Source organism: Eucyclogobius newberryi, unplaced genomic scaffold (assembly GCF_026437365.1).
Source record: "Eucyclogobius newberryi isolate DKJ021-1_F unplaced genomic scaffold, fEucNew1.0.hap1 SCAF_6, whole genome shotgun sequence".
NCBI classification, from domain to species: Eukaryota; Metazoa; Chordata; class Actinopteri; order Gobiiformes; family Gobiidae; genus Eucyclogobius; species Eucyclogobius newberryi.
In genome coordinates this window covers 38,883,082-38,910,038 of record NW_027316278.1, presented here as the reverse complement: position 1 = coordinate 38,910,038, position 26,957 = coordinate 38,883,082, and the positions used below count along the sequence as shown (strand labels likewise).

General features: G+C 44.7%; 1 protein-coding gene across 2 annotated transcripts; it reads right to left on the bottom strand.

Annotated features, from left to right (window-relative positions):
* Nucleotides 1–334: 334 nt before the first annotated feature.
* On the bottom strand, nucleotides 335–26,957 carry ydjc (YdjC chitooligosaccharide deacetylase homolog). Of its 2 annotated transcripts, XM_072433282.1 has the most exons (5): nucleotides 26,787–26,957; nucleotides 22,873–23,029; nucleotides 13,768–13,867; nucleotides 3,916–4,093; nucleotides 335–685 (listed from the first exon to the last, which is right to left on the bottom strand). In XM_072433282.1, exons 1-5 carry the CDS (start codon nucleotides 26,948–26,950, stop codon nucleotides 361–363), a joined length of 924 nt encoding a protein of 307 aa, XP_072289383.1. In that variant the 5' UTR covers nucleotides 26,951–26,957; the 3' UTR covers nucleotides 335–360. The 2 variants fall into 2 exon arrangements, with proteins under 2 accessions (XP_072289383.1, XP_072289384.1); XM_072433283.1 differs by lacking the exon at nucleotides 3,916–4,093 and having other exon boundaries at nucleotides 474–685.

Below are 26,957 nucleotides of genomic sequence, written 5' to 3'. Positions count from 1 at the left end.
AGCGGTTCAGACTGGTGGTGGTGGTGGTGGTGGTGGTGGTGGTGGTGGTGGTGGGGGGGGGGGGGGGGGGATATTTTCTTGGCACACTTTGGGCCCCTTAGTACCAATTGAGCATCGTGTCAACGCCACAGCCTGAGTATTGATGCTGACCATGTCCACCCCTTTATGACCACAGTGTAACCATCTTCTGATGGTACAGACATATATAGAGAGAGAGAGAGAGAGACAGAGAGACAGAGAGACAGAGAGACAGAGAGACAGAGAGACAGAGAGACAGAGAGAGAGAGAGAGAGAGAGGGAGGTAGCGAGAGAGCAAAAAAGAGCTTGTAGAAAGAGAGAGAGCGAGAGCGCCTGCCTGTGTCATGTGCTCGTGTGCAGCTCTCTGAAGGTGCACAGACTGATCCGCTCCTGCTGGTACAGGGCGCTCAGGGCGGGGTCTGTGAGCAACCGAAGCTCATGCTGTCGCTCCGGGGACTGGGAGAAGTCATCGGGGCCCTCGCCACAGCCTCCCTTCCCAGACAGGCTGGGGTAGCCCGGGTGCACCATCAGCTCAGCGCTTAGCGGGTGCTCCCTGGGTGTGCGGTCCGACGACTCTGTGGACAGGGCGTGAGACAGCGCCCTCTGCAGACTGGAGATGGTCATGTTCTGGCCCATAGTGGTCAGACCCAGGTACATGTCGGGCCACCTGTGAACATGAAGAGTGTGGGGCGTGTTGTACTCGTGTAATAACAATGTAATGCTGATACAACTACTAAAAGTCTTTTCTGCATTGATTTTGGAGGGATTTATTTGGGAAAGGATGTAAAAATGGCTGCATAACAATTCAAAATCAATTAAATCACAGGTCAAAACACACATCAAAATCTCATTTCCTTGATTTTTACACCATTGTTCTTTACGATGTGACACTGTCAGCTTTTTCCATTGAGAGTTTTGTATTATATAAATCATTATTTAACATATTTGGGAAATGAAATGGCCAGAGCCAGGTTTAAAGTAAAAGGAATTTCTTATTCTGTATTTCAATATCTTACTGAAAATAAGAGAGCGAGAGACAAAGAGACAGACAGAGAGAGAGACAAAGAGAGAGAAAGACAGACAAAGAAAGAGAGAGACAAAGAGAGAGAGAGAGAGAGAGAGAGAGTAAAATATTCAAAGTTGTCCTCAATTCTTGGACATAAATCAGGCTTAAAATCAGATCTGAACAAAACTAAAACAATCCTGGTGAAAAAGGCGGCAGACTTTACAATGATAATAAACATAAGTAACAAAGTTAGTGCCGCGAGCATCAGCCGTTTGCTGTTCAGAGTAAAGCCGCTCACTTCCAGACCACAGTCTAAATAACTGTCAGAGCACTTCTAGTTTAGATTCACCTTCAAACTGTCGTATCATCATTTCCAAATGTGTGGCCCAGATAAAAGCTTTTACTGCACAGGAAGTGAGTTTACAGTAGCTATAATCTGAAGCTGCCAAAGTCCTCTCTGGAAGACAGGAAGTTCTTTATTGAAATTGGTAACTGTCGTGGACCACATGCCCTGTGGTCCACGACTGAAATCATTGTCTTTGGCAGTATTAACATTCACCTCCAATCTTTCGCTCTAAAACCTACAAATAAAGGTAGAAATCTGGGGGTAATAATGGACTCAAACTTGACCTTTAACAGCCACATCAAATCAATAACATCAGCAGCTTTTTACCATCTAAAAAACATTACCAAAATCAAAAATATAATGTCTAAACCAGACTTGGAGAGACTTCTCCATGCGTTTGTCTCCAGTAGATTAGACTGTAACGGCCGCTCACTGGCCTCTCCAAACGAGCTGTAAAACAGCTGCAGTTCATCCAGAACGCTGCTGCTCGGGTCCTGACTAGAACCAGGAAGTATGATCACATTAGTCCTGACTAGAACCAGGAAGTACCATCACATTAGTCCTGTTCTCAGGTCTCTGCACTGCCCCCTGTGGCTCAGAGAATAGACTTTAAAGCAGCTCTGCTTGTGTACAAGTCTCTCCATGGCCTAGCACCAAAGTACATCTTGGACATGCTAGTGACTAAACATGGACCGGCCTCCTGCTGGTGCCAGAGTCAGGACTAAACATGGACCGGCCTCCTGCTGGTGCCAGAGTCAGGACTAAACATGGACCGGCCTCCTGCTGGTGCCAGAGTCAGGACTAAACATGGACCGGCCTCCTGCTGGTGCCAGAGTCAGGACTAAACATGGACCGGCCTCCTGCTGGTGCCAGAGTCAGGACTAAACATGGACCGGCCTCCTGCTGGTGCCAGAGTCAGGACTAAACATGGACCGGCCTCCTGCTGGTGCCAGAGTCAGGACTAAACATGGACCGGCCTCCTGCTGGTGCTAGAGTCAGGACTAAACATGGACCGGCCTCCTGCTGGTGCCAGAGTCAGGACTAAACATGGACCGGCCTCCTGCTGGTGCCAGAGTCAGGACTAAACATGGACCGGCCTCCTGCTGGTGCCAGAGTCAGGACTAAACATGGACCGGCCTCCTGCTGGTGCCAGAGTCAGGACTAAACATGGACCGGCCTCCTGCTGGTGCCAGAGTCAGGACTAAACATGGACCGGCCTCCTGCTGGTGCCAGAGTCAGGACTAAACATGGACCGGCCTCCTGCTGGTGCCAGAGTCAGGACTAAACATGGACCGGCCTCCTGCTGGTGCCAGAGTCAGGACTAAACATGGACCGGCCTCCTGCTGGTGCCAGAGTCAGGACTAAACATGGACCGGCCTCCTGCTGGTGCCAGAGTCAGGACTAAACATGGACCGGCCTCCTGCTGGTGCCAGAGTCAGGACTAAACATGGACCGGCCTCCTGCTGGTGCCAGAGTCAGGACTAAACATGGACCGGCCTCCTGCTGGTGCCAGAGTCAGGACTAAACATGGACCGGCCTCCTGCTGGTGCCAGAGTCAGGACTAAACATGGACCGGCCTCCTGCTGGTGCCAGAGTCAGGACTAAACATGGACCGGCCTCCTGCTGGTGCCAGAGTCAGGACTAAACATGGACCGGCCTCCTGCTGGTGCCAGAGTCAGGACTAAACATGGACCGGCCTCCTGGAACAGTCTTCCTGGTGTGAGACTGGCCTTTACTCTGGCTTTACTTTATGTTCCAGATTAAAATCTGTTTAGTTTAGCTGAGCATGTGACTTTTCCTTTTGCTCAGCTAAACTAATAAGCCCTTTTCTCTTTTATGGCTTTAACTGTATTGTGATTTCTGTCATGTCTTTGTGATCTTAATGCATTTTGTTTTTCCTGTTGTAAAAAGCACTTTGAATTGCCCTGTGTATGATTTGTGCTTTACAACTAAACTTCCATTCTCACTCTGGCTATAACAATGCAGTTTTAGACAGAAGATGGCAGCGTTTCAAATCATTTTAACAGCTCTGAGTGACTCTTTGACATACTAATATTGACATTAGTATGACAGTCATGCAATCTATTGGATGTAAGCGCCCCCTACGCAAGAATAATCCATCCATCCATTTTCTACCGCTTGTTCCCTTTCGGGGTCACGGGTGACTGGAGCCTATCCCAGTGACTTCGGGCCTTAGGCGGGGTTCATCCTGGACAGTGGCCAACTCGTCACAGGGTTAACACAGAGACAGAGACATTACAGACAGTTCACTCTCAGTCATTAGGGCCAATTTAGAGTCACCACTCTTCCCTAACACACATGCATGTGTTTGGACGGTGGGAGGAGCCGGAGAACCAGGAGAGAACCCACAGTAACACGGGGAGAACATGCAAACTCCACCCAGAGAGATCATGTGATGTTGGTCTGGTCCGGGAATCGAACCCATGATCCAAGAATAATATTAAACTACTAAACTAATAATTGATCATAGTTTATCTTAAACCAAATTATTCAGCTTATTTGATGCAGAACCCTGTATCTTTACCTGAGTGAGTACTTTGTGAACACAGGGATGGAGTCCAGCGCGTCCCTCTCGACCTGACTGTAGAACGACCTCAGAGCGGCCGGGAGCCACGGGCAGCTGTGGAGACCGGGTTCCACTGGCACTCTGGTGAAGGGAATGCTCAAGTCCGACAGGACCTGAGCAAAGACCAGCCGCACCCCTGCAAACAGAACCAGGACGTCAGCATGCTTGGACAACCAGGAACCAAGCATGCTTTTTTTGGTTTGGTTTCATTCTTAGTCGTCCGTATACACTGCCTGTCCAAAAAAAGTCACCACATGAAAGAAGGGCCACACAGAGTAGTATTTTGTAGGACCGCCTTTAGCTTTGAGAACAGCACACCTAAGCTTCTGCAATATTACAAGATTTATTTCCATCCAGTGTTTTCCATTGTTTTTCACACAGATCCTGTATTGGTGACGAGAGTGTCCACTGCACAAACCTTCTCCAGCTCGTCCCAAACACTCTCACTGGGGTTCAGAGCTGTAGGAGATCTGCTTCTTCATCTTCTTCTTCTTCATCTTTTCTAAGATCTAATGCCAATGAGTTGACCTTTCTCAAACACACTGACATCTGTTCCATCACCACGGGATTCGTCTTTCCACATGGTTGTTTCAGAAATGAGAACTCACAGCATCAGTTGGGTTTGAATACGGTGTTGCAGTTAAAAGATCATCACCTGCAGACGTTATCCAGGAGGAGGAGGACCTTCTGTATTTGCTCAGTTGAACCCAAGTGGCAGTGTGAATAATACAATAGTTAAGTGTATTTTTCATTTTATTCATTGACCTTTCCCAAAAAATGTCCCACAGAGAGCACATTTAAGCGCATTTTATTGGATTAAAAAGACAGTGAATTTGTCTTTTCTATCCAATTATTAAGAGCCCGCTCTGAATCAAGCGTGATGCAGTCTGCAGTCGGCTGACAAGATATTGGTACTCACACTCTATTCTTATGTGATACTATAATTCCGTATTCAGTAAATACAAATGGCATTTGTATTTAAGTGTAGACATTGGTATACTGGAAAGGTTATATTTCTACTTTAGCATTTCATTTTAGTAAGAAGTACAATTACTTCTATAATGACTAGGGCTGCAACGATTACTTGAGTAAATAGAGTCATTTGAATACAAAAAAAGCTACGATTATTATTTTATTGTTGTGTGAAAGAGCACGGTGTTTTGAGCTGTAACTCTGAAATCATTAGCTCCGTGTGTCGTTCTCTTTAGCCTCTGTGTCTTCGCCCGGTCATCGCACACTTTCTGTTTCATACTCGCGGTCCTCTGTGCGGTTTCACAACCATTTTTAATGGTTTACGGAATGTACAAATAATTTACCAATTACTCGATTAAATGAAGAAAAGAATCAATAGATTACTCTATGAATAAAATAATCGATAGCTGCTGTCCTAATTAGGACTCTTGTTAGGGTTTTAGACAACAGATCTAAGATGATTTCAAATTGTGTGTTTCTTGTATCTATTTGTCCTTGCATTTCCTTTTTATTTTATTTAATAATAATATAATAATAATAATAACTTTTATTTATATAGCGCTTTTCAGTGACCCAAAGACGCTGAACATATATAAAAAAGGGGGGGTATTTACAGACAGGGGGGGACAACACGTACAATACACATTAATATACAGATAAAATGAACAAGACAGAAGAAGTAGAGAGAAAAAGATGGGGATGTAACAGGGGGTAGAAGAGTAGGCGATGGGGTAGAGGAGGCTAGGGGAGGGGGAGGTCATAGGCTTGGGTGAAGAGGTATGTTTTTAGGCGGGATTTGAATGTTGTGAGTGAGGGAGAGTGGGACATGGGGGGAGGGAGTTCCAGAGTCGGGGTGCTGTTCGGGAGAATGCTCTGTCGCCAAAAGTTTTGAGTCGGGATGTTGGTGCAGTCAGGGTGAGAGAGGAGGAGGATCGGAGAGCTCGGGAGGGGCGGTGGGGGATGAGGAGGTCAGACAGGTAGGGGGGGGGCAAGGTGGTGAAGAGCTTTGACGGTGAGGAGGAGTATTTTAAAGTTTATGCGCTGCTTGATGGGGAGCCAGTGGAGAGAGCGGAGAACGGGAGTGATGTGATCACGGGACCGGGTGTGGGTGAGGAGGCGGGTGTGGGTGAGGAGGAGGGTGTGGGTGAGGAGGCGGGTGTGGGTGAGGAGGAGGGTGTGGGTGAGGAGGCGGGCAGCGGAGTTTTGGACCATTTGGAGTCTGTGGAGGGAATGGGAGGAGATGCCAGTGAGGAGGGAGTAGTCAAGGCGGGAGGAGATGAAGGCATGGATGAGGGATTCAGCAGCGGGGAGGGTGAGGCAGTGTCGGATTTTGGCGATGCGGCGGAGATGGAAGTATGAGGTCTTGACAATGTGGCTGACATGGGGAGTGAAGGAGAGGGTGGGGTCCATGATGACACCGAGATTGCGTACCAGGGTAGAGGGGGTGATGGTCGAGGTGTCGATGCTGAGTGAAAAGGGACCAGTTTTATTGAGAGTGGATTTGGTGCCAATGAGGAGGAGCTCTGTTTTATCACTGTTCAGTTTGAGGAAGTTGAGAGTGAGCCATGATTTTATTGTAGAGATGCAGGTTTGGATGTGGCTGAGGGGAGGGTTTTGGGTGGATTTGGTGGTGAGGTATATCTGGGTGTCGTCAGCGTAGCAGTGAAAGTCCAGGTTGAGTTGGCGGAGGATGTGACCAAGGGGGAAGATGTAGCAGATGAAGAGGAGGGGGCCGAGGACTGAGCCCTGGGGGACCCCCTGCGTTACTGGGGAGAGGGTGGATGAGTGACCGGAGAGGGAAATGAACTCTTGCCTGTTGGTGAGGTAGGATGTGAGCCAGTCAAGTGCAGAGCCCTCAACACCCAGTTGGCGCAGCCTTTGTAGGAGGATGGAATGGTTTATAGTGTCAAAGGCTGCGCTGAGGTCTAGTAGTAACAGGATGTTGAGGGCCCCGGAGTCTGCAGAGGTGAGGAGATCGTCGAGTACTTTGACCAGGGCTGTTTCAGTGCTGTGAAGTGGGCGGAAGCCAGATTGGAGGGGTTCATAGAGGTTGTTTGACTGGAGGTGGGTGTGAAGTTGGGCGGCAACGATGCGTTCCAGCGTTTTTGAGAGGAACGGCAGGTTGGAGATGGGGCGGTAGTTGGAGAGGTTGGCGGAGTCTAGGGTGGGTTTTTTGAGGATGGGGGTGATGGAGGCCAGTTTGTAGATGGAAGGAACATGGCCGAGGGATAAAGACTGGTTGAAGAGGGTGGTGAGATGGGGGATGAGAGCAGGGAGGCAGGCCTTGGTTAGAGTCATTGGGAGGGGGTCGAGAGAGCAGGTGGTGGTTTTGGAAGCGGTGATGAGGTCTATGATATGAGAGGAGTTAACAAAGGAGAAGGTGGTGAGGGGAGGGTGGGTGGTCAGGGAGAGGGGGGGGGGGGGGCAGGGGTGGGGGTGGTGCTGGAGTTAATGGAGACGGCAGTCATGGAGCTGTTGATTTTGGAAATTTTGTCATTGAAGGCAAGGAGGAAAGAGTTGCAGAGGTCAGGGGAGGAGGGTGGAGTGATGTCCGGTGGCTGGAGCAGCTTGTTGACGGTGGAGAACAGGGTGCGAGGGCTCCGGTGGGAGCTGTTGATGAGGGTGGAGAGGTGGGCAGATTTGGCGGCTTGGAGAGCGTCACGGTAGGAGGAGATGTGTAATTTGAAAGCTTCGGCGTGGATGGTGAGGCGGGTTCTTTTGAGGAGTCGTTCGAGTTGGCGGCCAGTCTGCTTCATGGTGCGGAGTTCAGGGGTGTACCAGGGGGCGGGGTTGATGTATGAGACGGAGGAGGTTTTCCAGGGGGCTAGGGAGTCAAGGGAGTCGGAGAGGGTGGTGTTGAGCATGACAGCATAGTCGTCGGGGGAAGAGGGGGGGGGGGGGGGGGGTCAGGGGGAAAGCAGAGGATATGAGCTGGGAGAGCGTGAGGGGGTTGACTGACTTGATATTGCGGTAGGTGATGGTGCGTTTTTTGGGGTTATGGGGTGAGGGTAGGGGGGCGGAGAAAAGGATGCAGAGATGATCAGAGAGTGGGAAGGGGAGGGGGTGGGGCTTAGATATGGGTAGGAGAGAGGAACAGACTAAGTCCAGAGTGTGGCCTTTGGTATGGGTGGGGAAGTCAATATGTTGGATGAGATGGAAGCAGTCCAGGAGAGAGAGGAAGTCGGATGTCAGTGGGGCGTTGGGGCAGTCAATGTGGATGTTGAAGTCACCAGTGAGTAGGAGGCGGGCAGAGAGAGAGGATGCGATGGTGAGGAGTTCAGACAATTCAGTGAGGAAAGAGGGGTGGGGCTTTGGGGGACGATAGATCAGGATAGCGGTGATAGAGTTGGGGAGGGAGAAGGCGAGGTATTCAAATGATGAGATGGATGGAAGGTTGAGGTTCAGTTCAGTGATGGATGTAGATTTTTTATGAATAACAGCAAGACCTCCCCCACGCCCGGAGAGGCGGGGTTTTGCAGTGTAAGTGTAGTTGGAGGGAGTGGCTTGGTTGAGAGCATAGAAGTCCAGGGGCTGTTGCCATGTTTCACAGAGGAGAAGCAGATCAATGTTATTGTCCAGTAGCAGTTCAGATATAACAGGTGATTTGTTGGAGAGGGAGCGGCAGTTCAGCAGTGCAAGGGAGATGGATGGGGGCGTGGAGATGGATGGGGGCGCGGAGATGGATGGGGGCGCGGAGATGGATGGGGGCGCAGGGGTGGGGGGGCGGAGGTTGCTGAGGTTGGCAGTGCGGCAGGTGGGGGTGACGGGGGGGCGAAAACTAGTCCAGAGTGAGGGGATAGGTGAGCCGTCGTTGGAGTGTTGGTTATGGGAGAGACCAGAGCCCCGGTGGATGTAGCGGGGCCGGCGAAGGATCCCAGCTGAGCTAGCTGCAGAGACAGCAGCAGCTGGGAGACGGTGGTTATGGTTGAGGAGGTGAAGGTCAGCAGCGGTGTAGGTGAGTAGGCGAGAAGTTGGTGGAGCGGTGGCCTGGAGACGCGGGAGGGATAGTCCGAGGAGGAGATGAAACGTAGCAGCAGATGAGAGTAATCCAGTTAGTATGTTGGCGGTGGCTAGAAGCTGGTTAACTAGAAGCTGGTGGGCAGAGAGTTGTGAAAAAGCAGCAGTGGACCGGGTGTTGAAGCTGGTGGAGTGAGTGGCGTTGGTTGCCCCAGACCTTGTCTGCACGGCAGGGAGGCCCCGCGATACCATGACGGACCTCAGCAGGTGTTAAGCCAGCTGTTAGCTGGCGGCTAGGGCAGTAGATAGTCCAGGAGTGAGGGAAGAGATGAGTGATGGACGGTGCAGTAATGTCCGATGAAGTTAAGGAACAGGGATGTAGACAGAAGACAACACAGAGACGCGGGAACAAAACAAAACAATGGAAACGACTAACAAAACAAAGACGTTGGGACAGAAGCGGCAGTCCACATACCAGACGCCGGCGTTGCTCTAGCCCAATCAAGACGCATTTGAGTCCAGTTTTGTGACCAGATCGCCCCCGTCTGTGGAGCGGGGAAAGCAGAGAAACAGGGCTGTACCTTGCTTGTATGGGGCTGCTTTTCTCCGGGTGGAGCCGGTGCCCCGCTCTCCGATTTAAATGATAAATACTCTTTCTTAAAAATATGGACAAGTTTTTGAAAGATCCTCCTCATCCACGTGTAGTGTTATGTATATAATCGCTGGCATCAAGAATGTTTTGTGCACTGCTGCATTCATCTTTCTGTTGAGCCCGACTAGTCTCCCAGTTCCTGATGCTGCCTCCACCGTGCCCCTGCAGGGATGATAGGGCAGGGATGATAGGGCAGGGATGATAGGGCAGGGATGATAGGGCAGGGATGATAGGGCAGGGATGATAGGGCAGGTGATGAGTGGAGCTCCAGACATGACGCTTGCTATTCAAGCCAAAGTGTGTTTGTTTTGTCAGATGAGAGACATTTTTGTTTCTCATTGTCTGAGAGTTCTTCAGGGACCTTTTTGCAGCAAACTTCAGTCATTATTGTAGAAACAGATTCAGTTTTTTTTTTTTAAACGATACGTTTCGTCTCATACAGTCATTCTCAATCTGCAATATTTATCCTACTCTGGGTAGGCCTTGCCCACTGGGCGGGACCTCCTGATGAAAAGGTGTTCATCAAACTAGTCTCTTTGTTTACTATCAGTCCTTTAATGGGCTAGAAGCCTCCGATTGTCCCTGGCTCACTCTCTTACTCTTCCCTGTGTAACTGATTAGCATCAGAATGCCCTGGGTGTCGACCTCTCCAGGGATTCAAAATTCCATTATAAACAACAGGAAGGTTGAATCTTAAACCCACATTCCTATTTAATGATTGTCTTTCTTTTTTAACAAAGATTGGCTTTCCAAGATGGCTGCCACTGCCTGAACAGGTCAAACATCTGTCTACATCAATAATAATAATAATAATAATAATAATAATAATAATAATAACTTTTATTTATATAGCGCTTTTCAGTGACCCAAAGACGCTGAACATATATAAAAAAAGGGGGGGTATTTACAGACCGGGGGGGACAACACGTACAATACACATTAATATACAGATAAAATGAACAAGACAGAAGAAGTAGAGAGAAAAAGATGGGGATGTAACAGGGGGTAGAAGTGTAGGCAATGGGGTAGAGGAGGCTAAGGGTAGGGGAGGTCATAGGCTTGGGTGAAGAGGTATGTTTTTAGGCGGGATTTGAATGTTGTGAGTGAGGGAGAAATAGTAATTTTAAACTAATCTGTCAAAATCTTCGTGCTACACGGGGCACTTTTAACTACTGAGCACTTTTTTATTATTTTATGCCACACTGCTCGTCATGTTTATCATTTTTAGAGGTTTTTATTGCCCCACTTGAACATAGGCCCGGGGCGGCCTACACTGCCAACCATGCCACCTGGAGAAACAAAATGACCACTTGATCCGGACACCATCACTCATCATCAACATCTGGAAGAAGAAATCATTCGACTATCCAACGAACTTAAAAAGAAAGAAGAACTGATATCAAAACTTATAGACATTGCCACCGGACAGCACACAAAAATTGCATCACTCAACAGCGCCTGAATGTGATCAGAGAGGCAGTCCTGAGGCGATCCAGTGGTGGTGCTCGGGCCTCGGCTCCAGTCTTTCCGCTTTCCCCAGCGCTGGGCGTTTTATTGATGATTTTACTGAGATGTTTTCAGTTGTGTGCACAGACTTTGATGGTCTAATTATAACAGGTGATCTTAATGTACACATGGACAATGTCTGTGACAGAAGCGCTAAAGAGCTTGATACTGTTCTTGAAACCTTTGGTCTTACTCAGCATGTGAATGGCCCCACCCACAGCAAAGTGGCCCCACCCACAGCAAAGTGGCCCCACCCACAGCAAAGTGGCCCCACCCACAGCAGAGGGCACACTCTGGATCTGTTAATCACAAAGACCATCACCAGCCTGAGAGACCATCACCAGCCTGAGAGACCATCACCAGCCTGAGAGACCATCACCAGCCTGAGAGACCATCACCAGCCTGAGAGACCATCACCAGCCTGAGAGACCATCACCAGCCTGAGCTCTTCTTCCTGCTGCCTTCACATGTTCCCACTAGACTTTTAAAGTCCGTGCTCAGTAGTCTGCTGACTCCACTTACTGAAATAATCTACATGTCACTTAAATCCGGAACATTCCCAACGGTCTTGAGAACTGCAGTTATTAAGCCGCGGCTAAAAAAGAGCAGCCTCGATCCCACAACACTTAACAACTATCGACCAATCTCAAACTTACCTTTCCTGGGAAAAGTCCTTGAAAAAGTCATTTATAAACAGCTCACTCAGTTCCTCCTAATAAGTGACTCCTGTGATGTCTTCCAGTCCGGTTTTAGATGGCATCACAGCACTGAGACGGCTCTCATTAAGGTTACAAATGACATCCGTCTGAGCACTGATGATGGCAAGGCCTCTGTTTTAGTCCTGCTGGATCTCAGTGCTGCATTTGACACTGTTGACCACAGGACACTTTTACAGAGGTCAGAGGACTGGGTGGGCATCACTGGTATGGCCTTAAATTGGTTGAAATCCTACCTCGATAACAGGAAATACTTTGTTGAGATTGGTGACTGTGTCTCTGAGAGCATTGACCTGTGGGGTGCCCCAAGGGTCAATCCTTGGACCCCTTCTGTTCAATCTGTACATGCTGCCATTGGGACAGCTAATGCGAAACAGTGGTGTGTCCTATCACAATGATGCCGACGACACTCAGATCTATGTCTCACTGACGGCAGGTGAATATGGACCAGTCAATTCACTCTCAACAGATCAGTGAGTGGATGCAAAACAACTTCCTCCAGCTGAATCCAGACAAAACTGAAATCATCGTCTTTGGCCCACAAAAACTTAGAGAAAGTGTTAGCAACCACCTCCAGTCTCTCTCTCTAAAACCCGTAACCAAGGTAAAAAATTTAGGAGTAATAATGGTCTCAGACATGAATTTCAACCGCTACATCAATTCAATAACATCAGTAGCTTTTTACCATCTAAAAAACTTTGCCAAAAATATAATGTCTAAACAAGACTTGGAGAGACTTCTCCAAAAATATAATGTCTAAACTTTGCCAAAAATATAATGTCTAAACAAGACTTGGAGAGACTTCTCCATGCGTTTGTCTCCAGTAGATTAGACTGTAACGGCCGCTCACTGGTCTCTCCAAACGAGCTGTAAAACAGCTGCAGTTCATCCAGAACGCTGCTGCTCGGGTCCTGACTAGAACCAGGAAGTACCATCACATTAGTCCTGTTCTCAGGTCTCTGCACTGCCCCCTGTGGCTCAGAGAAGAGACTTCAAAACAGCTCTACTTGTGTATACGTCTCTCCATGGCCTAGCACCAAAGTACATCTCAGACTTGTGTGTGTCATATGAATCATCTCGAACACTAAGAACCTCAGGGACCGGCCTCCTGCTGGTGCCCAGAGCCAAGACCAGACACGGAGAATCTTCTGCCTCCCCGAAGTCGTGTGTTTAAATCCAAGCTAAAAACTGTTTTGTTTAGCCGCGCCTATGACTGACATAATTTTACCTGTTTTTTTTTAAACGGATTTTAAAATACTACATAATTTCTATTCTTTACTTTACACTGATGTACATTGTTTTACATTTTTATAAACTGCATTGTGTTTTTACTTTATTATTTTTTTTTTAATTGTGTTTTAAACACTGTGAAGCACTTTGAATTGCAGTTTGTATGAATTGTGCTTTATAAATAAATTTGATTTGATTCAACTCCTCTTTCAAACAATCTTTTTTCCCTGCTTAGAATCTTCACCTCACTGTCTTCGATAGAGTGACTAGTGGCTTTAAGAAGAAGACGCACGGCACTCTGTGGTCCTGAACTCCAGTGTCTGCTGTTTAGTCTCACTATGTACCACTCAAGATCTTGAAAAATTGACTCTTATCCCATCCTTAAAGGTTGAATGGACGATTTTATTTCCTTGTGGTGTGGACTGCCGATTAGTCCTGCCACGTATCAATCATAAAACGCACCTACCGCTCACCTGCAGCTGCGTGTGGTTCGTCCCCACGTTTTCGCGTGTCTAAGCGCATTGATCTATCATAATATAGTTCCCTCAGTGTACGGGACAAAATGAAGACGGAGAAAGACAGTTTGAGCTGATTCAGAAGAAGACAGAAATCTACGGGAGACGAGAGATGTGATGTGATCCATCGCGCTAATAAACAAACGCACGTGTGTGTTGTATCAGTCCACACTGTTGAACAGTTTGTATTTCTGAATTTTCCTCAGAACTTTGTTTTGTTTATTTTTCTAGATCGTGTGTGTTTATGTGAGTAGACGTTTACCTGGCAACACATGCACATGCTGGTGTCCGTCCATGTGCTGTGGGCGCTGGCCGGTCAGCTCTGTGAAGCGCCTGACCTGAGCACGCAGCTCCATCTCCACCTGCACACATGCACACGTGCTTATTTCTCTGGACACTTTTGAGCAAAGGCTTCTGGACAGAGAATATTTACAAATTAAGTGTATATATACTATAAATATTGTATTATTAATAATATAAATAATAATAATAAACCATGTAATTAAACAAATAAATTACTACTTTAACATTCTGACTAAAATCTTTATTAAAGTGAAATAATACAATGCTTTAATATTCAGTTTGCATTGTTTTAAATTTCAGTGTATAAAACTACAATGTTTTGAAATTCACTTTGTTAAAATACAGTTGCTGTTTTTTTAATTCAATGCAAAAAAAGTGTAATGGTCAGTGTCTCAAAGTCTCGGTTTAACCCAGACGGAAGTAGCTCCTGTTCCCCAGCAGAATACTGCTACTTCATATCTTCTGCTTTGCTTTTAAAATGAGGAAAAAAATACTATTCATTGTATTTTCAAACACTGAAATTTAAAACACAATGCAAACTTAATAAAGCATTGTATTTCTTCCTACAGATTTTTAAAAAGTTTTTGTTTTTTTCAATCATATTCATATTCATATGCAATCCATGTGCCGTCGTGACACACATTCATGTGCAATTACTGTCGTGATCACATGCAATGGTATTTATGTATTTATTTATTTATTTTTATCTTTATTATTTTCCCCTCCATCCCTTGTTGGGTAATGGAGGTTTTGTCTATGGGAGTTTTTGTTTATAGGAGTTTTTCTACTGAAAGTGTTTTTCAAACTTCCTATAAGTGATCTGTTCTTTTCCTCTGTATCTGCCTCTGTATCTACCTGCGTTGCAACAATGAAATTTCCCCATGTGGGACAATAAAGGAATATCTTATCTTATATTCAATGAATATTTGTACATGATTTGATGTTAAAACAATTCATTTCACATTATTCAAAAGAAGAAAAAAAAAATCGATAATATAAATTCTGTGTAAAACCAAAGCTTTGGTAATAGAAACACAAAATAACCTTCATAACCATAAAATCACATGTTTAGAAGAAATACTGTTGGAAAAATGCATCAAGTTTCTTTATAACACTCAAAGTGCTCGTTATCTGCTAACTGCAGGAGAAACTGTGGGTCATTACAATGTGTTTTGGGACCGCCCTGTTGTTCACAAATACTGGACTTCAATCAATGAGGAACCCGAGGTTGTCTTTGAAACCAATATTCCATTTGATATTAAAACAATTTACATCTTCTTTTCACCTCCTTTTATTACACATACTGCAAAATCCGTAGCGCTCTTCACAAACAGGAGCATTATTGTGTACTGAAATTATAAATATTTTGAGCAAAAAGACCGTAGTAATTAAAATAAATAAATTGAATACATTTTGATGCCCCACTACAGAAAATGAGTTCCACCAAATTATAGGTTAATCGGGCTAATGCCCTAGGAGGTCGTAAAAGTGTAAAGTGTAAACAAGTTGAAGTTTTATGTTGAATTTATATGCTCCTCATTCAAATTTAATTTCACTCTGTAGGGGGCGCTATTCGCCAAATTAATTTGTTTCAGGGCAAGGGGTTCAACAACTGATTCAATTTTGACGCAATTTGAACTTTGTATGTAAAAATGGCAGCAATTTCAAAATTTGAGAATTTTTTTAAATTCTAGCTACATTTTAGACTGTGAAAGGTCAAATTTCAGCTTTTTTCGGGCCAATGCCCTAGGAGGAGTTTGTAACGTTTTTTTGGGCTATCTCGCAATGCTTTATTACATTGGGGGGTGCTCAGGTACGCAGAAAGTAGAAAGGCACGGTTTTTAAAGGTGTGCACATTTTCATGAGTTTTTGTCCATGTTCACTGTATGTAAAGTGGAGGGGTTGGTCATGAGAAAGAAGGAAGAAAAAAAGAATAATATTTCAATGCGAAAACAATGTTTCCCATTTTAAAATAATCATAAACTAACGTTTGCGCTTTCCAACGTCATGGTGTGGGTCCCTGGTAACGGTTATAACTAACAGTTATTTTTGAGTGAGCTCTGCCCACTGTGCGTTATTTGCCCTCTATACAATAATAATGTTCAATGTTTGCATTACATGTTTATATGCACGGGACATGTATAAGTTGGGGAACACAAGTGAGATACTGAGCGAAAATGAGCGATTTACATGAGGACGCGCACTTTCAAATGGGCTTATTACAATGATAAGGTTCAATTTTCCCACTACTAATTACCGTAGTATGCATGGGATGTACGCAAGTGGACGAGTGCGTTAGAGTGTGTGTTATTTAAGTAACAAAATAATCCATTGAAGAGTGGAAGTGCGCATCATGGATCTATGAAACATCAGGGCTATTTTTATCTGGACGCGCAGCTCGTTCTCTGGAGACAAACACCCAGTGTACAGCTGCTATAGTTTATGCAGCATTTTGGAGGCTTTAAATTTTGTAAAGCCTCCAAAAAAACACAATTTTGAAAGCATATCATTTATTTATTTTTTAAATCGTACTATTATTTTTAAATAGTAATAAACAAATATAGGTAATATGGTGTTTCTGCTTAAATTAACAAATTTCTTTCTTAATTTCTAAAAATGTTTCCCAAAACAGCAACAATTTACTTTACCAATCCAAATTGTTCTGTTAGAATATACAGTGGGTATGGAAAGTGTTTTCCAAGATATGTAGATATTTTTGCAAATGTATAAAAAAGAAAACTGAAACATCACATGGTCATAAGTATTCAGAGCCTTTGCTGTGACACTCATGTTTAACTCACAGGCTCCATTTCCCCTGCTCCTCCTTGACTCCTTCATTGGAGACAAGCGGTGTTTAATTTAACTGATTGGACTTGATTAGGAAAGACACATCCGTCTGTACAAGACCTACAGCTCAGTGTCAAGCACATGAGAGTCACGAGGGCCAAGGAACTGCTCAAGGTTCTACAATCATTTCTGCTGCACTCAAGGTTCTTTCTATTCTATTTTCTTTTTATATTTAAATGTTTTTAATTTTTATATTGAACACATATAAAAACAAAAACAGGGAGAGATGAGATATAAATAAAAAAGTACACATTCGACAAATCATAAAGAGAAAGAAGAAAAAATTATGACATAGGAAACCCACAAAAAAAGTCTAATTTCAAATTTTGTCCAAAGTCTGTTGAATATATGCATTTTCTTTTATATATATTTTATTTTTTAAGTTTAACATATTTTCAAACAATTAATTTTCACAACAATGAACAATGAAACAAGAACAGGACCAGAGACAGAGCAAAGGACCAAAATAACAAATCAAAAAAAGCAGGACATCCAACAGGTGAGAAAAGAAGAAAACTTAGTCCATAATCCTTCAAATGTGTCCATTTTCAGTTCAATGCCCAATGTGAGTTTTTCCATTTCCTGAATGTCCAAAGTAATGTCTGTCCAGTCCTTCCAGAGGTAACAGTTTATTGTGTCCATGGCAGGAGTCCTCAGGCCAAGTACATAGTTCTAAGATTGAGTGGAATGGCAATGGCAAAAACTGTTTGTGGTGAATCTTTAGAATCAGAAAAGGTTTATTGCCATTTTATTTCAGTCCAAAACCTTGAAACAGGACAGTCCCAGAATACGTGATACTGGTTTGCCTCCTTGCTGCCACATTTTCTCCAACATTCTGCATATCCCTGTGAGTAATGGGCCCTTTGACATGGTGTTATGAAAAAAGGTGATATATTCTTATTCTCGAACAAAACGCTCTCCAAACATGTGATTTTGTAGTACTCCACTGGGAGGTACAGACATCATCCTACTCTGTCAAAACAAGTCCACTCGCTCCCTCCCACTTATCTTTAATATATTTTGTAAAGTAGCTGTCCAGATCAGAAATGCATTGATCTAATTTAGATATAATTCCCCTTGAAAGTTCCAAATTATATGCCTTCATAAACATCTCAGTCAGAGGGCTACAATGGTCATTAGCTTGATAAATTGAAAAAAATATTTTAATTATTTATATTGGACCATCGTAAAAAGCCCCAATATTTTGTATAATTAAATCGTCAATTTGGGTTTTCAATAAATATGGCCAGCTAACAGAATCACAGACTAATTATTATGGCTTAGTTTCGTTGTTTTTGTATTCGGCTCATTAAGTGTAATGATGGTCTTATGTTGTCTTGTGTTTGTTGTTTGGTCATGAATCCTGCCTGATCTTTGTGGATTAAGTTTGGGAATATTTGTTCCATTATTTTGGACATTATTGAGGTGTATATACTGTACGATAGTCCACATTCAGAATATAAATGGGTCTATATGAGGCACAATCCAATCAGTCCTTCCCTTCTTTTGGTATCAGGGATATGATGGCCTCCTTCTAACTCAGGGTTCAGAATAAGCGGTATCGCTTTCTCTCAAATGCGATGCATTTGTCAGAAAAAGGTGTTTTTATATCGCAGCTTTTGCGATACAAAAACTTGTGTTCAATTGTATAACCAAAGCGCCTAAAAGTACTGATCACTTGTCAATCGATCGCCAACAACGGCATGACACAATGTAGGACGCTGTGTTGACACGACGAGTCCCGCTGCTGTCTCAGATGGCGAGTCTGAAAGCGGGAGGAGCTACAGTGCGACTTCCGAAGGTCAATAGCTCCTAAACGCAAAAGTCTTTGCAGATCATTCACATGCCTCAATACTCATATTTACACTGCCAAGTGACACAACCTCGTTTTTAAAAATCAGATGCGTATTTTGGGCGCAGCAAATTACACTGCTCCAAATGTGCAGCCGGAGCCAAGACGAGTACTTAGGGACCATCAACAAATGTGCAGCCTGAGCCGAGACAAGTGCTTAGGGACCGTCATCAAATGTGCAGCCGGAGCCGAGACAAGTGCTTAGGGACCGTCATCAAATAGCAAAACCAAAAATGGAAAAGTTTTCTGGCTGGAATGGAACGTCAAATAGAGCGGTACAATTTGATTAACACAGTAAATACACCATGATGGACGCCACAGCAACCTGTATTTTTCCATCAGAAGCTTCATACAAATGTTTTGTGAGTGTAAAGACAATTAATATGTAAATGAGACTCATGCAAATAGTCATCTGATTGATGATGATTTTTTAAAATAGAATGTTTACAAATACATTTGAAATAAATAATCTTGTTACATCAATGGAAAATATTGATTGTTAGTCACTTTCGTGTTTTGATATGCAATTATCAAATTGCTATACAAATTTGAAAAATTAACGGATTGTTTAGCAGCTGCTGCACAAGAGAAAATCCTTCATCTGAGCCCTGGAACTAGGGGGGTCTGAGTTTTCTTGAGTTTCTTCAGTTAAAGTTGTCAATAGGAAAGGAGTAAGTGTGTCTTTTAAAGCTTTAAACCGCTCTGAGGTGAACCCATCGCTCCCAGAGATGAATTGTTCTTTAATCTTTTGATTACACCCTGCATTTCCAAAACTGTTATTTCAGCTCCTAATTTTTTTTTTGTTCTTCTGATTTTAAAATAAAGGATTAAATGCTGATTTGAATTTGGTCTTGTTTAGTTAAGATTACAATACTTTGCCTCTTCCGTATTTTGCCCTTTCAGCTTGTTGTTAAAGTTTCCGAGATGGTAATTTATAAAATTTTAATCCACTCTCATCACATCTTTGTTTGGTATAGAGCATTTTCTTAACTATTTCATGTGAAGTCAGATCATTAATTTCCCTTCTTATCTTTTTAATTTCTTGTAGCATTTTAGGACACAACACCCCTTTTTGGCATGATTTTCCAAAAACAATTAAATTTTTCTTGCATGTCCTTTAGCTTTTTCTTCCTTTGTCCTCTCAAGACTGCTTTGGAAGTAGTGATGGGCGGGGAAGTTTCCCCAGTATCGTTTTCCTTCAGATATTTTTCTTCCAAATCTACAGAGGAGCATGATCACGTTGGTCTATTGTGCCTGTATCTGCTTCAGTGATTTTAGATCTGTCTTTATTAAGAACAAAAAAGTTTATGCGGATTAGAAAAATGAGTGCACTGTGCTGCCCAGTGGTGGAGTGGTTAAAGCACAGCACATGTGCCGGCCGCAGTGTTGTGAGTTTGAATCCTGACTCCGACAAATAACTGCATGCTCTCCCTTCTCTTCATACTCTCCTCTTCTGTCTAATAAAGCCTATGGGAAACAAAATCATATAAAAAAAAAAAAAAAAAAAGGGTATACTGGTGTGCCATAGGGTCAATTTCCCTTCATATGTCAATCAATCCTATAGTCGTCAATAAGATACAGAACTTATTGTTCCTCCAGTGCCTCTTGAGTTTGACACGTCTAACGAAGGCTGAATGTGAAGATTCCAATCTGAAATTAGGGTTTCTTCAGAGTGGTTCACAATCAGGTATTGCAACAAAGCAATATCCCTCCCTGGTGGAGCATACACATTTAAAAGAGTGAAAACCTTTCCATTAATGTTCCATTGCAACCCCCCTATGTTTGACATTGTATGATGAATAACAGGATTTTTTTAGTTAGTTTTTGATGTTCAGTGTCATTCAATTTTGTCTCTTGTAAATATGTCTATTCTTTCTTTTTTCATTTTTGTTAAAATTGTGAGTAGTTTAATTGGGTTCAGTGCCATTCAGATTGAAAGATGCTTCTTGTAACACTTCTGATGCCATTGGGTTGATTGTCTTGATCGTTCTGTTGATAACGCTTGAATAATTTTAATATTTCTGGTCGAAAACAACAAACACACAAAAGAACCAAAGGAACACAAAACCACTGAAAGGGAAACATCAGAATCAGAATCAGAATAAAGTCTATTTGTCAATGAACAGGATTCACAGACATAGGAACTTGTCCTGGCGGTTCAGTGCAACACAAACATCAAACACTGAACAATGAGTGCAAAAACAATGGACAATAAATAACTACCAGGTATTAAAAATGGGTAAGTAGAGTTAAAAATAGACATGATATGTACATAAATAAAATATGTGGTGCAATGAAAAGTGAACAGTGCAGTGAGTGCAAAGTGCTTAGGCAGTGTAGGAGCCATTTTGACTGCCCTTCATAAGTGCACCTCCAGCCCCTATGGGGCGCTGTTGGGTAGTTGTTGGGTGTGGAAACCCCAGGTATAAAGAGGGCAGGAAATTGGCACCAGGTGTTGGAAGGTGCAGAGGCATATGATTTTTGACCGTGTCTAATGTTGGTCCACATGTTGGCAGGGCACAATAGCTTCTACAGGCAGTGTTCATGAGTTCAACGGGAGAGGGAAAGAAACTTCCCATGACCGGAGGTTCTGGTCCGTATGGACCGTAGCCTCCTGCCTGAGGGGAGTGGCCCCCTGCCTGAGGGGAGTGGCTCAAATAGTCCGTGACCAGGGTGAGAAGAGTCGGCTGTGATCCGACCTGCTCGTCCCAGAGTCCTGCAGACGTACAGGTCCTGCAGAGATGGAAGTTCGCGGCCAATCACCTTCTCAACAGAGGGCGCTGTAGTCTCTGTTTGTCCCTGACTGTAGATCCAGCGTACCACAGGGTGATGGAGGAGGTGATGGAGGAGGTGATGGAGGAGGTGAGGATGGACTCAATGATGGCCGTGTAGAACTGCACCATCATCTCCGCTGTCAGATTAGCTTTCTTCAGCTGCAGCAGGAAGTACATCCTCTGCTGGGCCTTCTTGATGAGGGAGCTGATGGTGGGCCCCCACTTGAGGTCCTAGTGATGGTGATGCCGAGAAGGCGGAGGGAGTCCACAGTGGAGATGGGGCAGCCCGAGATGGTGAGGGGGGGCTGGGGGGCTTTGCCTTTCCTGAAGTCCACGATCATCTCCACTGTTTTCTGGGTGTTGAGCTCCAGGTTGTCTTCGCTGCACCAGGACACCAGCCGCTCCACCTCCTGTAACAGACTCATCCTCGTCCCAGATGAGCCTGATGAGGGTGGTGTCGTCATGGTGATGAGGGTGGTGTCGTCATGGTGATGAGGGTGGTGTCGTCATGGTGATGAGGGTGGTGTCGTCATGGTGATGAGGGTGGTGTCGTCATGGTGATGGGGGTGGTGTCGTCATGGTGATGAGGGTGGTGTCGTCCGCAAACTTGATTCGTTTTACGTAGGCGTGGCTGGAGGTGCAGCAGTTTGTGTACAGGGAGAAGAGCAGGGGAGAAAGTACACAGCCCTGTGGAGCTCCTGTGCTGATAGTCCGTGTGTCCGAGACATTCTTCCCCAGCTGCACGCACTGCCTCTGATCCGTCAGGAAGTCAGTGCTCCACCTGCAGGTGGAGTCAGGCACATTGAGCTGAGAGAGCTTGTCCTGGAGCAGAGCAGGAGGTGGTGTTGAATGCAGAGCTGAAGTCCACAAACAGGATCCTGAGTGCAGGGTGAAGTGTAGTGCCAGGTTGATGGCGTCATTCACAAACCTGTTGGCTCTCCAGGTGAACTGCAGGGGGAGGTGAGGAACTTGAGATGGGGGAGGACCAGGCGCTCAAATGACTTCATGATTACAGACGTCAGTGCCACAGGTCTGTAGTCATTAAGTCCAGTGATCCGGGGCTTCTTGGGGACAGGGACGATGATGGACGACTTGAAGCTGGAACATGGCATGACTCCAGGAAGATGTTAAAAATGCCAGTGAAGACAGGGGCCAGCTCGCCTGCGCAGTGTCTTAAGGTGGCCGAGGTGACACCGTCTGGTCCAGCAGCTTTTCGCGGGTTGGATTTACGAAATAGTCTGCACACATCCTGTTCTTGAACTGAGGAAGGTGTGAGGGAGATGGGGGGTACCGAGGTTGGGATAGCAGAGGTGGCCACAGTGGGGGAGGGGGTGTCAAATCTGCAGTAGAAAGTATTTAGTTGTTGGGCCAGTTTTCTGTCATCTACAGAAGGGGGGGCTCTGGGCTTGTAGTTTGTGAGAAGCCAGAGCCATCTCCACATAGAGGCAGGGTTGTTGTACGAGAACTGCTGCTCCAGACGCGTGTTGTACAGGGATGTAGCTCTCGACACCTCCCTGCTAAAAACTGCATAGAAAACTAAAGGGTTCATGCTGGAAACAGGCATAGAACATAGGTACATTTTCAGACGTACCTGTGTGAGGCACAGCTGCCCACTCTCCAGGCAGCGTCGGAAGCCCATCTTCCCATGGAAGAGTCCGCGGTGGTTGACCAGGGAGGATTGCTGCAGGTCTGGGCACACAGGCACGCCTTCGGACAGGTTAGCATGGAGCCCGATGGGGATGTTGTGTCTGACCAGACAAGAATACACACACACATATTTTGAAACTGTAGAATATAACCATATTGTAATAAGGCACTTTATTGACTCAATAATAACAGTGACATTTTAAAGAGTTTACAGAGGCTATATTACAAATATTCTGCATAGTGTTTTTTTGTGTAATTTAAACATGCTCTTGGACCATTGCTTTGGCATCTCATGTTTTAAAACCACTGGAATTATTATTGTAAACAAACCAACAACAGGCTTTAGGAAGGGACCGTGGAACTGTGAGGACATGTGACCGTGGAACTGTGAGGACATGTGACCGTGGAACTGTGAGGACATGTGACCGTGGAACTGTGAGGACATGTGACCGTGGAGCTGTGAGGACAAGTGACCGTGGAAATGTGAGGACAAGTGACCGTGGAACTGTGAGGACATGTGACCGTGGAACTGTGAGGACATGTGACCGTGGAACTGTGAGGACATGTGACCGTGGAACTGTGAGGACATGTGACCGTGGAGCTGTGAGGACAAGTGACCGTGGAAATGTGAGGACAAGTGACCGTGGAACTGTGAGGACATGTGATAGGTAACCCATGAATACTCCTAACCAATGTTCCCTCTCATGTTTCATGTGTCTGGACAAACACACAAGCTCTCTGAGCACACTGAGGACCACTGTGAGCAATATCAGATGTGCCCCCTGTGGCCACACACCAGTATCACGCCTGTTCAAAACCTTGCATCATAGCAAGTTACATTAAAATAATCAAATTACAGCAGCAATTTTCATTAGTTTACTTTTATTACAAGAAATTAGGCCCACTTTAAATGAAAAATACAAAAATCCTGTATAGTATAGTGTATAGTGTATTATGTATAGTAGTTATATGTGAGAGTCCTGCTTTGGCCTGGCTGTGGTCCAGTGGCACAAGCCGTTCCATCCTAAAAGAACCGCATTTCGTTTCACCATGATAAGGGGTTGTGTCTTTTAACTCTGCCGCATTATTGTTAGCAAGGAAACCAGCAAGGTGCGTATGGGCAGGGCACTTATGCACTATCAATGCTATGATTGGCTGTGTAGCGTCCCCCGCGGTCGTCCGCGTGGACCGGCGCACCAGCGGTCCGCTGCGCTGCGGGACTAATTAGACTAATATCTCAGTGAATATGAGTCTGATTGTAATAAAACACACAGCGTTTTGAAACTAAAAATATAGAGAACACGAGTTTTACGACGTGTCCCCTGGACAGTGCTTCTACTGTCCACTAGAGTCTTCTACTGTCCACTAGAGTCTTCTACTGTCCACTAGAGTCTTCTACAGTGTCAAACGCTTCATTCTAGATTGCCCCCGGTGGCCGTTTGGTAATTAGATTAGATTAGATTAGGTCTAATATTAGATATTAATGAATAGGTTTATGGTGAATAACATGCCATAGATTTTCTTCTGCGCGCACTATGTGCGAGCAGTGCGCAATCGCGCAGGCGCGCAGCTTAGAGGGAACAGTGCTCTTAACGCGTTACTTTTGTAACACAGTAGCACAGTAACGTAACGCACTAGTTTTCCAGAGCAGTAACTAGGTAACGTAATGAATTATTTTTAAAAGTAACACTACCCAACACTGTTAGTTGGAGTCTGACTGATTGTGGGATGGAAAGGCATCTTTATGCAGCTGACAAGCTCTAACAGGTGCTACTAATTTAGAATTTATTATTATTATTATTATAATTATTATTAATAATAATAATCATAATGTTAATAATATTACCTGCAGAACAGATCGAGGCTTTAGAAAGCGCTACACTACGCAGGTTATATGTTGGTATTTGTAAGAAGTTGAACCACTTTGGCTTCGTGTGTGTGTCTTGTTTCATTTGTTCTTTTTCACTGTTTCTAGTTGAATCGGAGGCAGAAATGTATCATCTAAAGTAGTGATGTCGGATCGGGACATCCCTAATCTTAAGACTGTTTTACTCCTTGTGGACTGTAGAATAAAGTGCTTCCAGCTGCGCCCCTGATCTGTCAGTGTTTAAACTGTGCAGTGGACATCTCAAACTCACTTTGGAGGGAAAGAACGGCGACGTCACTCGAGTCCTAGAGTTTTGAATGATAAAGAACTAAAGACTGTAAGCCTACTGCATGCTCCACATTTGATTGACATAATGTCAATCATCTTGGTGCAATATTCTCTGTCCATATAACAGCTGTAAATAAGAGTGCCACTACAGTGATCCCTCGCTATATCGCGGTTCACTTTTCGCGGTCTCGCTGCTTCGCGGATTTTCATCATGCATTGTGTTCTGTATTCTGATTGGCTAAACAGTCTCGCCGCGTCTTCTCTACCTGTGTGTCAATAACGTTATGGATTAATATGGACACGTACGTAAAACCGCTTGCCAAATTGAAGTTTGCGAGGCCGGTGAGAGCGGCACGTGAGCTTCAATGTTTTATGGAGTATTTCATTGTATAATAACTGTAAAAAAATAAAGGTTTCTACTTCACGGATTTCGCCTATCGCGGGTTCTTTTTGGAACGTGACCCCCGCAATAAACGAGGGTTCACTGTATTGTTATTATTATATAGTATAAGAGGGTTTTTTTTATTATTTACTTCTGTACCTACTTTGTGTTGCAACCCTGGAATTAAAGGCTTATCTTATCTTATCTTAACAGTGCAGCTGCTGCACAAATACCCTGTTTTTCATTCAATCCAAACTGCCTGGTCAGGCTGGTGCCCCTCAGAGCACTCGATGCCCTACACGTTATGTGCATAATGGGAGCAGCAGCACCCCTCACAAATAAACTGTCTGTGTTCCTCTGATGACCATGAGCACTGGATAGAGACAGAAATGCAGGCTTAGTACTATAACAATGTAGAGCCAAAAGATAATCAGTCCTAACAGCAGTTCAATTCCGCATGCAGCAAACATAATAGTCCAGCAAAGCGCCAAAAAGTGCCGAAGTGTGCCGGAAGTGCGCGCTGTGTAACGCAGAGGAAGGAGGAGAGAGGAAGTTCTGGTTAAGCTCAACCTTCTATCATTTGCGTAGTTGTGGTCAGTATATTTTATTTTCAAAATACTCTGCTGTATTAAAGGCGGTATGGACGATTTTTCGGCGATTTGAGAACGCAGGTGGAAGTGCACATGCCACTCCCCCGTGTGGACTGATACAACACACATGTGCGTTTGTTTGTTAGTGCGACGGATCGCATCGCATCTCTCGTCTCCCGTAGATTTCTGTCCACTTCTGCGTCAGCTCGAACTGTCTTTCTCCGTCTTCATTTTGCCCCGTACACTGAGGGAACTATATTATGATAGATCCATGCGCTTAGGCACGCGGAAACGTGGGGACGAACCACACGCGGCTGCAGGTGAGCGATAGGTGCGTTTTATGATTGATACGTGGCAGGATTAATGATTACATTGTGTTTTTAAAGCCTAATAATGGCTAAACGAAAAAAAAAAAAAAAAACAGTTTAATACTGACAATAAAAATAATACACAATTATACAATAATTTAGATCTATATGTAGATCTTTGGGCTTTGTCGAATGTAAAAGTAGCTTTGAGCCGAAAATGTGTGGGCGCCTCTGCACAACAGGAACAGGTCAGAAATGTTCGCTAGCTAGATATCCAGGGCTCCAGGAGCACGTTAGTCCAGTGGAGCACTCACTGGCAGTGGTGCTAGCGGTACTCACACACGTCACACATGTTAGCTAGCACAGAAGAGAATTTGACAACATGAAGACAGTGCAGAGTGGAAATCTGTGCATTCTACTGACCTCTTGGCCAGCTCCACGGCCTGTTGTGCTGCAGAGCCATTGACCAGCAGAGACACAGTGGTGATGCCTCCAGACAGGAAGCACTCCACCAGCCCCTGGTTCCTCCGAGGGCAGTACCCAAAGTCATCTCCAGTCACCACCAGCTGCATCCTGATCTGCGGCATCGCCGCA